This window comes from Arvicanthis niloticus, chromosome 28, assembly GCF_011762505.2.
Source record: "Arvicanthis niloticus isolate mArvNil1 chromosome 28, mArvNil1.pat.X, whole genome shotgun sequence".
In the NCBI taxonomy this organism is placed as follows: Eukaryota; Metazoa; Chordata; class Mammalia; order Rodentia; family Muridae; genus Arvicanthis; species Arvicanthis niloticus.
This window is the reverse complement of record NC_133436.1, coordinates 4441065-4455372: the sequence shown is the minus strand read 5'-3', so window position 1 is coordinate 4455372 and position 14308 is coordinate 4441065. Positions and strand designations below refer to the sequence as shown.

General features: G+C 43.2%; 1 protein-coding gene across 1 annotated transcript; it reads right to left on the bottom strand.

The window, feature by feature from the left end:
- Positions 1 to 733: 733 nt before the first annotated feature.
- Mpc1 (mitochondrial pyruvate carrier 1) lies at positions 734 to 13969 on the bottom strand. Its single transcript, XM_076926630.1, has 5 exons — positions 13666 to 13969; positions 12573 to 12576; positions 1788 to 1884; positions 1462 to 1594; positions 734 to 1266 (listed from the first exon to the last, which is right to left on the bottom strand). The coding sequence occupies exons 1-5, from the start codon at positions 13734 to 13736 to the stop codon at positions 1242 to 1244; spliced, it is 330 nt and encodes a 109-aa protein (XP_076782745.1). The 5' UTR covers positions 13737 to 13969; the 3' UTR covers positions 734 to 1241.
- Positions 13970 to 14308: the final 339 nt, after the last annotated feature.

Below are 14308 nucleotides of genomic sequence, written 5' to 3'. Positions count from 1 at the left end.
AACGTGTTGTGAGAAACCTTCACTGGACTACTGACTTGCTTTTAAGGACCCTGTTGCTGTGTAGCTGTGTTTTCCGCTGGACTCCTCTCCATGATTAGCTGTGGCAAGCTGGCCAGTCTTCCTGATAGAAATGTGAACAACCTTGGGCTCTTTCCTCAGTGTTCAAGACGATTAAGTCAGAACTTCCCCCAGAGGTTGAAAGAACAAGATTCAAATCCATAAATTTTGTGAGGGGCTAACCCCTGAGGGTCAGAGATACCTACAGAGGCTACATTTGTTATTCTGTAACTGCACTTTATATAATAAACTAAGCAGGAGAAACTGTTAAGCTGAATGAGATGGCTCTCAATGCTGGCTCTCCGAGTGTCTGTGCTAGGAGTCTATGACAGCCGTGGACTGGCACCGTTCCCAGTGGGGCTGTCTGGGCTGTGGCTGCAGATGCAGCTTGGCAGGGAGAGCCCCACCCCGTCCCTGCTGCCGCCACCACCACCACCAAAAAAAGGAGTTTAGTTGCTTCCCAAGGCTGTGAGGCTCTAAGAGAGAACAGCGACTCGGGCGTGTGCACTGTGACAGCCAGGCCTGGAGTACTCTGCACAGGAGCAGCTCCTCGAGCTCTTCACTTCTCGGGTCACAGGAACAGCTTCTAGGAGTCCTGTTTTCTCCTGAAACTATCCTTCCAGACATTTACTTCTGCAGTTTCCTAACCAACACAAGATATACAGTCACACTCAAATAGCAAATATTTAAACCATTTATTGCCATTAAGTTACAGATCTGAATTACATATGGAAAACACCGATAGTTGTTATCACTGGAAAGTATGTGTAGACATGTGACCAACTGAAGGTTATATTATAGGCATTAAAGAAAAAGTCAAGAATTTTGAGTACTTAAGTGCTTGTAGTTATAAAATTTTGTTCCCTTAGATTTTTTATTACACAAATCCCAGTAGATAATATACATATTACTACAGATTGCTATAGCTAAAACCATCATTCAAGATTATTAAATTAGTTGCACATTTTGAACTACTCTTGATGAAGACAAATAAAGTTTAGCATTGATAAGGCAGCAGAGAGTTGGTTTAGGACTCTCAGCTATTCAATAATGTTGGCATGGTCATTAAAGATAGCATTCTGTGTTTTCCTCTCAGCGTGACTATTCATGCTGATGTGATCTGTGATCTGTGGTGGCAGCAGTGGCTGGAGCACTGTCCCTTTCAAGAGCTGGTCCTTGCACTGCTATGCAGATGGCCGCTTACTCATCCTGTAAACAATCAGAGACAATTTCAATGACGAAGTCTCCTGCCAGCCCCTGAGGCTCTCTGCAAGGCTGTAGAGGGCACGTTTCTATAACAGTGTTCTGTAACAAAGGTACATCCTACTCCATGTTAATTTTTATGTTTTCTTAAAATTGAGTTTCTCACTAATTTCTCAAAACAATCCGTTAAACTTTGCTTACTGGTAGTTGATAAGTCGTCCTCCCTGAATGAGCTGAGCCACTTCATTTGTTACATGGCACGCAAACAGAAGCCAGTTTCGAGGTTGTACCTTGTAGGCAAATCTCATGAACGTCAGAGAATAGCAACAGAGGGCTGCAAAAACATCAAAACAAACAACATGAATATCTAGGATACCAGGCTGAAGGAAACAAAAGTCAATATATCTAATGCCACAGTGAAAAAGAACCTTTTCCACCTCTGCACCCCCTAGCAGCCATGGCACGTGCTCAGCTGTGTGCAGGAGATGTCATGTGTAACGCCCTCCTTTTCCTCAACGTGCTCTTACCGAAAGTCATCCGCCCACTGATAATCTCTGGAGATTTCTTCATGTCATTGATAGCAGCAATGGGGAGACCCCAGTTGGCAACTGGGCCCCAGAAGTGCTGCAGTGAAGGAGAGGGGAAGAAGGGTGGGGAGTTAGAGAGAAACCATGAACAGCTGCATCCCACCACTTTACACACAGATGTGTTACACACAGATGTGTGAAAGGAATCCTCACCCTCACGTCTTCAAGTTACCCAGCTTACAGTTCCACGGTCGCTCATGTTTCCGTGAGCCGGTGCTTTCAGGGTGAGCCCAGAACTAAGAAGGACCCGGCTGTTTATTCAAGCTCCTTACTGATTTCCACATTACACGTCAGCCATCTCTCAGTGATACCAACTTCTTACATCATCTAGTCCTACGTAATTTAAACCTTGTTATAACTATTGTCTATAATGTTTATATCTATCAAAATGCTTTTCCCCAAATTTTCATTAAGTTAAAATGCAGAGCTTAAATTGGACACTTTTTCTCTCCTTTTTTAAAATTAAGAGTTTGTTTATTTATTTCATACATATGAATGCTCTATCTGAATACATGCCTGCATGCCAGAAGAGGGCATCAAATCCCATTATAGATGGTTGTGACCCACCATGTGGTTGCTGGGAATTGAACTCAGGACCTCTGGAAGAACAGACAGTGAGTGCTCTTAACACTGAGTCATCTCTCCAGCCCTGGAATATCTAAGGAAATAATACATTTATATTTCTTAAGGATACCTTTTAAAAGATTGATTCATTTTTTTTATTGTTGCTGTTTTGTTTTTCAAGAGCCAGGGTTTCTCTGTGTAGCCCTGGCTGTCCTGGAACTCACTCTGTAGACCAGACTTGGCCTTAAACTCAGAAATCCACCTGCCTCTGCCTCCCAAGTGCTGGGATCAAAGACATGTTACACCACCATGATGTGGCTTGATTTTGTTTATTTCAAACATGGTCTCATTATGCAATGCTGGGTAGCCTAGAACTTATTATATAGACCAGGCTAGCGTCAACTCACAGAGATCTCCCTGTTTCTACAGGGATTAAAGGCATGCACCACCATGCCTGACTTAAAAGGTGTTTTAAGATTTTTGTGCATATATATGTATTTGTGTGTGGGGAGGGGGGTGGGGGTATCTATAGATCTGCCCTTGAAGTTCAGAAGAGGGCACCAGATACTCTGGAAACTAGTTACAAGTGGTTGTGGGCTACCCACCATGGACACTGGGAACCAAACTCAGGTCCTATGCAAGAACAACACCTGCTTTTAACTGCTGAGACATCTCTAGAGCCCAAGTAAACAATAGACTAGACATGAGATCTACAGCCAGGGTCCCCACACTAAGAAATTAAGACTGTCTGAAAATACTTTTGAAGTAATATTTTTAAAAAAGTACATCATTTTCCATTTCAAAACTAGCTGCATCTAAAGTAAACAAAATTAAGCCATTTAATAGCAGCCATATTTAATTTATTTTCATTTCTGAGGGAAAAATGTATTAAACCAATGGTTTTTGTCAACAGAATTAAAATTGTTTGCATAGAGTTTGAACACACTAAATAGTGAAACTGGCCTTCACTGGCCTTCTGGCTGCCATAGATTGTGATGGATACAGACTGTGAAATACATTTATAATCTTAAAAATTCTGCAGGAAGTGGGAAAAAAGGGCAATACAAGAAAAATAATTTAGGACTACATTTAGCATGATATGAGACTATGTTAAAAGGTAACCTAGCAGCTTAGATTAAATATTAAGTTCTGCCCAATGTTGCTCCTTTCTTTCTCCACTGATCTATTTCTCTGTCACTAATTAATCTCTTTCCACCACTCTGCACTGTATGCTGGTCTTGATGTCTACTTTACCATGCACAGACTGTGAGGTCTGTAACAAAGCCTACAGAGTTACTCTAAGAGGGGATTACCAGCCCTGGCTCTCCACCACCAGGAATAACCTGTCTCATGCCAAAGGAGAGACAGACAATTGCATAGATCTGAAGCCATCTAGAAGCCTGAAGGATTTCTACATAAATGATGGCAAATTTAAGAATAATAAGTTTTCAATTATATGACTATATAATTGGAATTCTGAAAGCTAAGAAACATACAGAGAACTTTATCACTGCATTAAAACACACTCCCTACAAACACAAAGGGTGCCAGGTGTGATAGTATATGCTCTAAATCCAAGCACTCTGGCATCTACAGCAGAAAAATGGTGAATTCAAGTTAATGAGTCAGGTATGGCTGTGCACACTTGGTCCTGGCTTTGGGAGGAGCAGGTGGGGTAGGGGTGTGGGATCTCAGTTAGAGGCTAGCCTGGTCTCCATATCAAGGTCCAGACCAGGCAAGACCAACCCTGTCTCAAATGACTGACTGACTGACTGACTGACTGACTGACTGGATAAACAAACAGATGAATGAATAATAAGCCAACCTGGTCTACATGGTGAGTCTCTGTTACTAACAAATACACCTAAAGCAAAAACTATTTCAAAAAAAGAAAGCTTATAATGCCTATTTTCCTTCTTTTTTTAAGATTTATTTATTTTATGCATGAGTAACAGCTGCATGCCAGAAGAGGACACTGATTGGATCCTAGTTGTGAGGCAACCATGTGGTTGCTGGGAATTGAACTCGGGACCCCTGTAAGAGCAGCCAGTGCTCTTACCTTCTGAGCTGTCTCTCCAGCTCTATAATGTATATTTTCTATCTGGTACAAATTTTAATTCTCTCTTCCCTGTTCTAAAATATGTGTCTGGTCTAGGCTGTCAGAGATTGAAGTCAATTTATAGAAAAATAAGGGATTTTTTTTTTTTGTGGTTAGTATTTATCAATTACATGAAAAAATGTTTTTACTTTGCCATTTTTATTGCAGCTATAAAAAGTTGAAACAGAAACCAGCAGCATGGTGTGAGATCTCTCTCTGTATTTGGAAAGCAAGCCAAAGGAACAAGTTTGTGCAGAAAGAACCACCTTAGTCGGCTCCTTCTCTCTCTCTGCCTGGCCTCCAAGTTCTGAGGTGACTATTGTTAAGAAAGTATTGCAGGCTCCCTTCCAAACACAGGAGAACTGTGGTCCACAGAGGCAGGGCCCAGAATGTGCTTCACCTACAGCTTACCCTCTACCATAGGAGTCATCTCTAACTCTATGAAGCAGAAAGTCCACAAGTGCCCAGAATGGCTACAATTTTCTTACCGTACTATTTTGTGGAGTCATCAAGGTTCAAACAGAAGAGACATGGAGGGAATAAAACAAAAAGAAAAAGAATCAGATACTTCCAAATAGTTCTAGTCCATTTCAAACTCACATGCATTTAAGTTTTAGTTGCATGCTAGACACAGTTTGTTTTTGTCTGCGAATATAATAAACCAGATGGCCCAGTGGGCAAAGGTGCCTGCCACCAAGCCTAACAACCTGCCTTAGAGATTAACATACTCTAAGGAGAGGACCGAATCCCAAGCTGTCCTCTGACCTTCACAAGTGTGCTGACACACGAACCTCCTCACACAGTTTTTTAAAGGAATCACATGTAATAATAGGTGAAATTAAATTTTATTCTACAAAAATAAGCTTCATCTTTAGATCTGAGCTGCCTAATAAAATACAATGTGAATAAACACTTGGGATGAATATGAAATTAAAATTTTCTACAAGTCATCTTAAATAAAGAGCAGAGTACAGGGGTAGGAGGGCACATCTATAATTTTAGCACTCAGGAGGTTCTGGCAGGAGGATTGTTAGTTAGAGATTATTTAACGATACAAAGCAAGTTTGAGGCTTGAACTACATAGTGAGACCTTGTGAGTGTGTGGGATACAAATTCTTAAAGTTACCCTAGTATTAACACTTTAATATGAACATGTCATCACTAAAATGACCAATTTAGCTATTTACATACTTTTGTACTCATTATTTAAAGTCTAGTGTGATTCCACACTAAATGAACATCTTAGTTTGGACTTGCCATCGTTCAAGTGCAGGCCAGTGTGTATGGACGGCACAGCCTTGGAAACACTGCTGAACTTTAATAGGTAATGAACTTTCACTGTCACATAAAGTTGGTCTCATCAAAGGCCTATTTTCTTTACAACTGAAATACCTAAAAGTGACACCTAGTTTGCAAAGTAATTATTGAATCAATTAGTGAATTCATGAATCAATGGTATTTTCTGGAATGTTGAGTTTTGTATCTTTAAAAAATAAACACAAACCATTTTATTTTATTTTCTGTGAGACCGTGTTTCTCTGTGTAACCCTGGCTGTTCTAGAACTTGCTCTATAGACTAGTCTGGCCTTCAACTCAGAGATTTGCCTGCCTCTGCCTCCTGAGTGCTGGGATTAAAGGTGTGCACCATAGGCACCATCACCACCATCATCACCTGGCTAAAAAAAAAAAAAAATTTTTTTAAAACAAAAGTTTTGAAGGGCTGGAGGAGAGATCACTTAGCTAAGAGCGTCTGCTGCTTTGACAGGACCTAGGTTCAGTCCCCAGTCCCCATATGTAGGCTTACAATTATGTATAAGTCCATTCCAGAAGATCTATGCTTTCTTGTGGTCTCATGTGGGCACCTGCATGCAGGTGTACATAGATCTACTTATGCAGGTTCACAAACATACACATTAAAAAAAAACTTAAAAAACAAAACAAAAAATCTGAAAAGGGAGAGCTAGAGAGATGGCTCAGCTATTCTTCTAGAAATCAGAGTTTGGGCAGTACATAACTAACTCTCTGTAATTCTAGTTCCAGGTGATCTAATAGTCTTCTGGACTCCGCAGGCACCCACATATTTAGTATACACTCATTACAGACACATATATAACAGAACAATTTGAAAAGTATTGTCTAATGTTCCATGCCTTAGGCACATACACTTTATGTGTTCTGTATATATGAAAAGCATATTTGTCCTTCCTGCCATAAAAGGGCATGCTCCAAACAATGATAAATTTATAAGTAACATACAGATTACAACTTGACATCTGTGGTATAGTTGCAAGCATGGCTAATTTCCAAACTATAACTTACAACAGTAATGAAAATCATGTGGAAAATATGCTTGGGTTTCCCTTTATCTGATCATCTATCTCCTTTACTTCAGTTGAATATGAAAACCTGTGTTGTTTTCTTGGGTTGACACAGTGAACTCCAACTGTCATTGTAGAGAAACTGTCCTCTGGATTTAGATGCTCTATCAGATAATGTCACCAGTAATTCTGCCCTAAATACCCTCCACACCTTCTTCTTGCCCTTAACTCATAACCCCTTTCCTGACTCTAATTTTGCCTTTTCCAGAATGTCACACAACTGGGATCCATCCTAGTTTGTTTTCTGTTGCCGTGACAAAGAGCACAGCCAAAACAACTTGGAGTTTATTTCCTATTATGACCTATAATCCACCATGAAGGGAAGTCAGAGTAAAACCTCTGACAGGAACCTAGAGGCATAAACTGAAGGACCACCACAGGAACCCTGGTTACTGGCTGCCCTCCATGGCTTGCTCATTTCTCACACAACCTAGGACCATGTGCCCAGGGGTGGCACTGCCCATAGTGAGCCCTCCTGTATCAACCAGTAATCAAGAAAATAGCCCACAGACCACTCTGATGGGGGAATTCTTCAAATGAGGTCCCCCTCTTCCCAGTCTACCCTAGCTTGTGTCATTAGGCCTGAGTAAGGGTCCTGACAGGCCAGATTTGGCTACTCATAGCCCTCCAAGTCCAACCAAAGATGTGACACGAAGCACTTTACTCCACATGGCTGAGCAGGAGGAATAGGGGACTAGCATTCTAAGAGCTGGCAATAGCTAAAGGTTCTATTGGTGAAAGAATAAAAGCAGGAACAAGATGTATGCATAGCAAGCAGAGATGGTCAGTTGTGTTCTGGTTGATCAGGTTCTGTATGGTCTTGCTGTGGAAAATTACTTTGGCGGGGAGGAGGGGGAGTGTTCAGCTCTGGCCATGAAATAATTTCTCTCACTTGAGGGACAGTCTCAGTTCCATCATTGCCAACTTGCTGTTGGCAAATCTCATTGTTCCTGGATTTTTGAAAATATCTTAGTTATCTTAATCTTGGTGTCCTCAACTTCAGAGGGGAAGAAGATTAGGCCCCTCTAGGATAAATTAGCTTTGTATTACCAGTTTTAGACTAACACTCCTTAAATAATTAACATGTTTGCTCGCAGAGCTGGGCAGAAATCTGACCTCAAGTTTAAGGTAGCAAAGAAGATGCATGCAAAACTAGGGCAAACGTGTGTACATATCTATGTGCACATATATGTAAGCCAGAAGACAACCTCAACTATGATTCCTCAGGTCCTTCCCATCTTGGTTTCTTGTTTGTTTGCTTGCTTGCTTACTTGTTTGCATTGGCATGGAGCTTGCAAAGTAGACTAGGCATACCGGTCAGCAAACCCCAGAAATCTACCTGTCTCCACTGCCCCAGCATTGCAGTTACAGGGGTGCCACCACATCCAGGCCAATCCCCCTTTTGAAGGCAGGGTCTCTGTGGTGGTCTGAATATGCCTGGCCCAGCGAGTGGTGCCTTGTTGAAGGAAGTGTGTCACTGTGGGGATGGGCTTTGAGAGCTTCCTCCTAGCTGCCTGAGTATGCCAGTCTTCTCCCAGCGGACTTCAGATGAAGATGTAGAACTCTCAGCTTCTGCAGCACCAGGCCTGCCTGGAAACTGCCATGTTCCCACCTTGATGATAATGGACTGAACCTCTGAAACTACAAGTCAGCCCCATTCAAATGTTGCCCTTTACAAGAGTTGCCTTGGTCATGGTGTCTCTTTGCAACAATGAAAACCTTAACTAAAACAGCCTCATTGTGTATCCTTGGCTGGTCTGGAATTCACAGTTGTATACACCAGGCTAGCTCTGAACTTGACAATACTCACCTTCCTTGGTCTCCCAAGTACTGGGTTTAAGGAAGTATGGATCCCTACCTGGCTTCACGGCAGCTCTTTTTAATGTTCTAAAGATCAATTTTGTCTTAGCTAGCATTTCTATTACTGTGATAAGTGATAAATCACCATAAACAAAAAGCACCTTGGGGAGGAAATAATTTACTTTGAGAACGTGTCCAGGTAACGGCCCCGTCATCCAAGGAAGTCGGGAAGGAATTCAAGTAAAGTAGGGCCTTCAGAAAGGGAGGAGCTGCTGCAGAAGCAGCCATAGAGGAGTGCTGCTTATTAGCTTGTCCCTCTGGCTTACCCAGCTTTCCTTTAGAGCCCAGAGCCTCCAGCCCACAGGTGGCACTAGCCACAATGCACTTGGCCCTCCCGCATCACCACCAGTTAAGAAAATGCTGTACAGGCTTGCTACAGCTGTCTTACAGAGACATTTATCTCAGTCAGGTTCCCTTCTCTAGCTTCTGTTAACATAAAAACCAGCCAGCATGAAACTCAACTATCACCCCAGGTGAATGCTGACATTTATCTTGCTTTGCTCATCAGACATCTATTTGTAGGCTCAGAGCTTTCAGCAAAAGAACTCTGGATCCTAATTACAGAATCATGTACTATATGCTATTTTCAAATTGACTTATTTCATTTAGTAATCTGAGCTTAGGTTTCCTATATGTCTTTTCATGATTTTGTAGCTCATTTCCTTTTGGCACTAAACAATACTCTACTGTCTGGATGTAGCATTAACCACTCACCCACTCCCAACAAGACAAATTATTTTATGCCCAGTTTTGACAATTATGCATAGAGCTACCAGAAAAAAAATATGTAGATCCCTGTGTGAAAATAAATCTCAAGTTCTCCATTTATATCAAGGAGTATGATTTCTGATGTCAAGTTTTTCAAGAAAGGCTGAGCTGTCCTCCAGAGAAGCGGTGACATTTGTACTCCCAGCAGCAGTGAAGACATCTTGTGGCTCCAACACCGCTCCAGGGCTTGCACTGTCAATGTTGTAAGACTGGGTGGGCTATTATAATAGGCGCTTTGTTATATTTCATTGCTTTAGTTTGCACTTACATGATAACTTGAACTGAGGAGCAACTTTCTGTATGCTTATTCCTTTATTGGTTATCTTTTTCAAATACTTTTTTTAGGTCTGTGGCTTCAATTTTCTATTTCACATAGTGGATTTTTAAAAATTGTTTTCTAACAAGGTCTCCTCATGTGGCCCAGGTTCATTTGGAATTCTCAACCATCTTGCCTCCACATGCATCCAGTCTTAATGAAGGCTGGCCCACCCATTCTTTCATGGATCATGCCTTTGGCATTCTATCTAAAAAGTCATCGCAAAACCCAAGTAATTTAGATTTTCTCCCATATTCTATAGTTTGCACTTCATGTTTTAATCTATAAATGTAAACTGAGTAACTTTTGTTAAAGACTAGGATATGTCTGGATGTTTTGTTTAGCGTGGATGGCCAGGTGCTCAGCGCCGTTTGTTGAAGAGTATCCTTGCTCCATTCTTTTGTCTTTGCCCCTTGGCCAATGTTCAGTTGACAGTACTTACGTGTTTTTACTTATGACCTGTCTATTTCTGTGCCATTGATCTATTTGTCTATTCCACTGCTAGCACCACAGGCTTGATTACTGTAGCTCTATAGTAAGTTGTAAAACGATACTGTCAGCCTTCCAACTTGCTCTTCCACAATACTGCACGGGTTACACTGGGCTTCTGCTCTCCATATATCTAACTTACCGATTTACTGTTACTCTTTTTGTGTGTTGCTGGGCATCAAACTCTATATTAAGTCCAGAACCCATTTACTGACAGCCACAGATGAACTTTGCTGGAATGTTGACTGGTACAGTACTGTTTCTCTAAGTTACGCTGGGACATCTTGAAAATACAGTCTTTCTATCCACAGACATGGAGTACCTTTGATATCTTTGATATCTTTCACTGTTTTTTTTAATAGCTCTTACATATAATTTTGTTAAGATTTTTATCTACATCTATTTCATTTAGGAACAAGGTATGTAGCTTAGTGGTAGAATGTATGTTAACATGCACAAGGCCTTCAAGAGTGATAATGTAAATGACGTTGCATTTTAATTTTCAATCGCAAATTGCATTTACTAGTTGAAAGTATGTAGAAAGGCAACTGACCCGAGTCCTCACTAATCCCATTTTCACATAAAACCTCTGGTCCTTTTGGATTGTCTACTTAGACAGTTACAACATCTTTAGGTTTTGCTGCTTTCTTCCCAATGTCTATGGCTACCTTTTTTTAAAAAACCATTAGTCGGAACTTCTTATATGATGTAAAAAAAAAAATAGTACTAGGAAATATCTTTGCATATTCCGTTTGAATATATCTATCTTGTAAACAGTCAACAACTGCCCATTACTGTTCTTCCTTCCTCACTGAGAAACACAGTAAGCACTATAATTTAATCAAGAGCTGATTCTATTATTCAGTTAGAAATTCGATGAAGCAGAATGATAGAGGACAATTACCTTGGAATAAGCTTGTTTTTCTCTGAAATTACAGTAGTGCTTGGCTGACTCAAGGGTCGTCGTCCCCCCCCCACGCTTATTTTATTTCCTAATGAGCACTGTGAGTTCAACGTCAGCCTGATCTATAAAGCAAGTTCCAGGCCCACTGTGGCCACACAAGGAGAATTTGTCTCACCCCCCTGCCCAGTCTCTATCTCCCCAGCCCTGCAAGTCTTTCAAAACCACTTCATTCTGTGCATCAGTCCTAGGCTGACAATTTTGTTTTGGCTTCACAAGTAGAGTGTTGAAGACCTCAGGTTTTCTAATGGTCTAAATATCAGTTCTCTCATGTGGCAGACGAAGTGCTAGGTTATCCCCCAACTCTAATATTCCATGTTTAGGAAGCATTCCTTTTATCTACTACAACTTTTCATTTGGGTAAATAATATAAACAAAGCTTTTCTGAGAACTCAGGAGTTAATTCAGAAGTTAACCTAGAATAGAGCACCTTATTAACTTGAGAATATTCACTGCCAACATTTCACTAAACTCAGAGCTGTAAGCATGCTGAGTGACCAATCTTAAAGCACTGGACAATATGGGTTCTACTTAAGAAGCCTGAGATATATACACGTGTGTGTGTGTGTGTGTGTATGTGTGTGTGTGTGTGTGAGAGAGAGAGAGAGAGAGAGAGAGAGAGAGAGAGACAGAGACAGAGACAGAGAGAGAGACAGGGACAAAGAAAGAAAAAAGAATATGTGTGTGTGTGTGAGTGAGTACACATACAGTCACCTCTGCTCTAATTATAAACTTTCTGTCAGTAAGGTACATAAGGAAATAGTTTTTTTTTTAAAGAGGAAGACTTTGAAAAGCCAGATGTGGTGGTGTATACCTTTATTCTCAGCACTCAGGAGGCAGAGGTAGGAAGATCTTTGTGAGTTCAAGTCCAGCCTGGTTTAGTGAGCTCCAGGGCAGCCAGAGATCCTGTCTCAAAGACACAACAAAACTAAAACTCAGAAAGTGGTTGGAGAGGTGGCTCGGCAGGTGACAGCTCTACTGCTCTTAGGAAAGACTGGGTTTCCATGGCCACCACCCACAAGGAGGCTCACACAGTCTGCAAGGCTTCTTCCAAATCTGATGCCTGTTCTGACCTCCATAGGTACACATAAAATTAAAAAAAAAAAAAAAAAAAAAAAAAGACTGAGAGCTGAGAGTATATCTCTGTAAGCCTTGGAAAGCACAGGTCCTGGGTTTGAGACTCAACATTAAACAAGAAAGAGAAAGAAAAAAAAAACTATTAAGAAAGCAGAGTTAAAAATGTAGAGAGTTCTTGATGTGAGAGTCTTATCAAAACCAAGTGTGGCAGCACCGTGCTCTAGGGGCTGAAAGTGGTCAAGTTAATGGAGTCCAGGCATGAAGGCAGGTCTCAGGAAAACAGCAGCTCTTTTCAAAGGAAAAGATATATCTATCAGGATGGTGAAGACTGATGGGTAAGGCAGTTATAGAAACCCAACTAAATATATACTGTTAACTACAATACTACTGTAGATTGGCTGGCCTTGAATGACACCACAACTGCCAGGCTCAGTACTGGCTATTGAAACGAAAATTTAAAAAACAGCCCTCCAGTTATCTAACTTTTAAAAAATCACAAGAAAATAAAACTGTCATCGGAAATATTGTAATCTGTTTCTAAGTTTTTAAGATACTTATAAATAGAGTCAGGCGCCAGGAAAAGTCTAGCTGAAAATGACTCCTGTAAAGTGCTCCTGCAATCTCTCAATGTCAAGCCCTTGGGACACACACACACACACACACACACACACACACACACACACACACACATTGCAAGTAAAAGCCGGTTCTCAGACGCACTGCGTGGCTGTGACTGACGAACACGGGACAGTCCCGTCCCCTTCCCCCATACACTGTCAAACGGAAAAAATAAAAATAAAAAACCGACTTCAGTGCTGCGAATTCTAGCTCCCATTCCTCGGCTCCGGGCACATTCCAGTACCCAGGCCCGTGACGATGGGGAGACGAGGAGGGTGACGGCGGCACCCAGTGTCCCCACGTCAACCCACGCAAGGGCACCCTGACTGCCTGCCCAGGAGCGCTGTTCGCCCGGTCACGAGCCGGAGCGGCGTCCCTGCAGTCACACTGCATTTTGCAATCAAGGACCGGAGCTCTGTTCCCTGTCACCTGCCATTCCCTAGGTCGTCCCGCCCGGGAGCGCGTCCCCTCGGTCACCTGCGTCCCCCCGGGGCACGAGTGGGAGCGCCGTCCCCTCGGGCACGGGTAGGAAGGCCGTCCCTTCCGTCCCCCCAGCCATGGGTGGAAGCGCCGTCCCCTCGGGCACTGGCAGGAGCGCGTTCCACTCGTGCGCGGCTCTCCCACCTTGGCACCGCGCCGCAGGGTTGTCCCGCGGCGGGCGGCTCCCCCGTGGCCTCCCGGACGCTCACCTCATGAGATAGTCCCGGAAGTCCTTGCTCCGGACATAGTCCGCCGCTTTGCGCACCAGCGCTCCAGCCATGGCCGTGCCGTTGGCAGTGAAGCCGCTACCCAGACAGATGACACCAGCGTCCAACGGGCTGAGGCCCTCTGCGCTCTCACCCCCCGCGCCCGCCTCACGACACCCGGAGACGCCTTACGGCCGCTCGGAGCTCCACCAATGAGAACGCGCCGAGCCGCAGAGCGCGTCCGGGATTGGCTAACACAATCGACACACCCCCCGCCTGCCTCCGGGCGGTGCGCGCCGCGGGCCTGCCGTCGTAAAAGGACCCCTGCGGCCAGGACGGCTGGTGGTTGCTAGGGGCTGCGAGGGTGACACTCCTCTTCCTGGGAGCCCTGGGCAGGCTTCCCCGGTCTCTGCTAGGCGCGGCGGGCAGGTCGGGCTCCCGTCACCCAGCACCGGTCCCTTTGCCCCTCGGGCGGCTGCACAGAGACAGTGAGATCCTGCAAACCGGCGGCGACCGGCTTGGGATGGAGTCACCGAGTGCAGAGGAGGGAGACAGTTAAAAATAGCTATGAGCCTCAGTCTCCAAAAGTGTGGCTGCCCACGTGTGGAAAGCACAGGTTGCGTAAGTCCCCGGAGCGTGCACACCG

Coding starts and splice junctions, on each gene's coding strand:
- Mpc1 (XM_076926630.1), bottom strand. CDS start 13,736: ATGGCTGGAGCGCTGGTGCGCAAAGCGGCGGACTATGTCCGGAGCAAG. Junction 1,595..1,787: donor CAGTGGGCGGATGACTTTCG/GTAAGAGCACGT, acceptor ATGTTTTTGCAG/CCCTCTGTTGCTATTCTCTG. Junction 1,267..1,461: donor GGACGACTTATCAACTACCA/GTAAGCAAAGTT, acceptor GATTGTTTACAG/GATGAGTAAGCGGCCATCTG.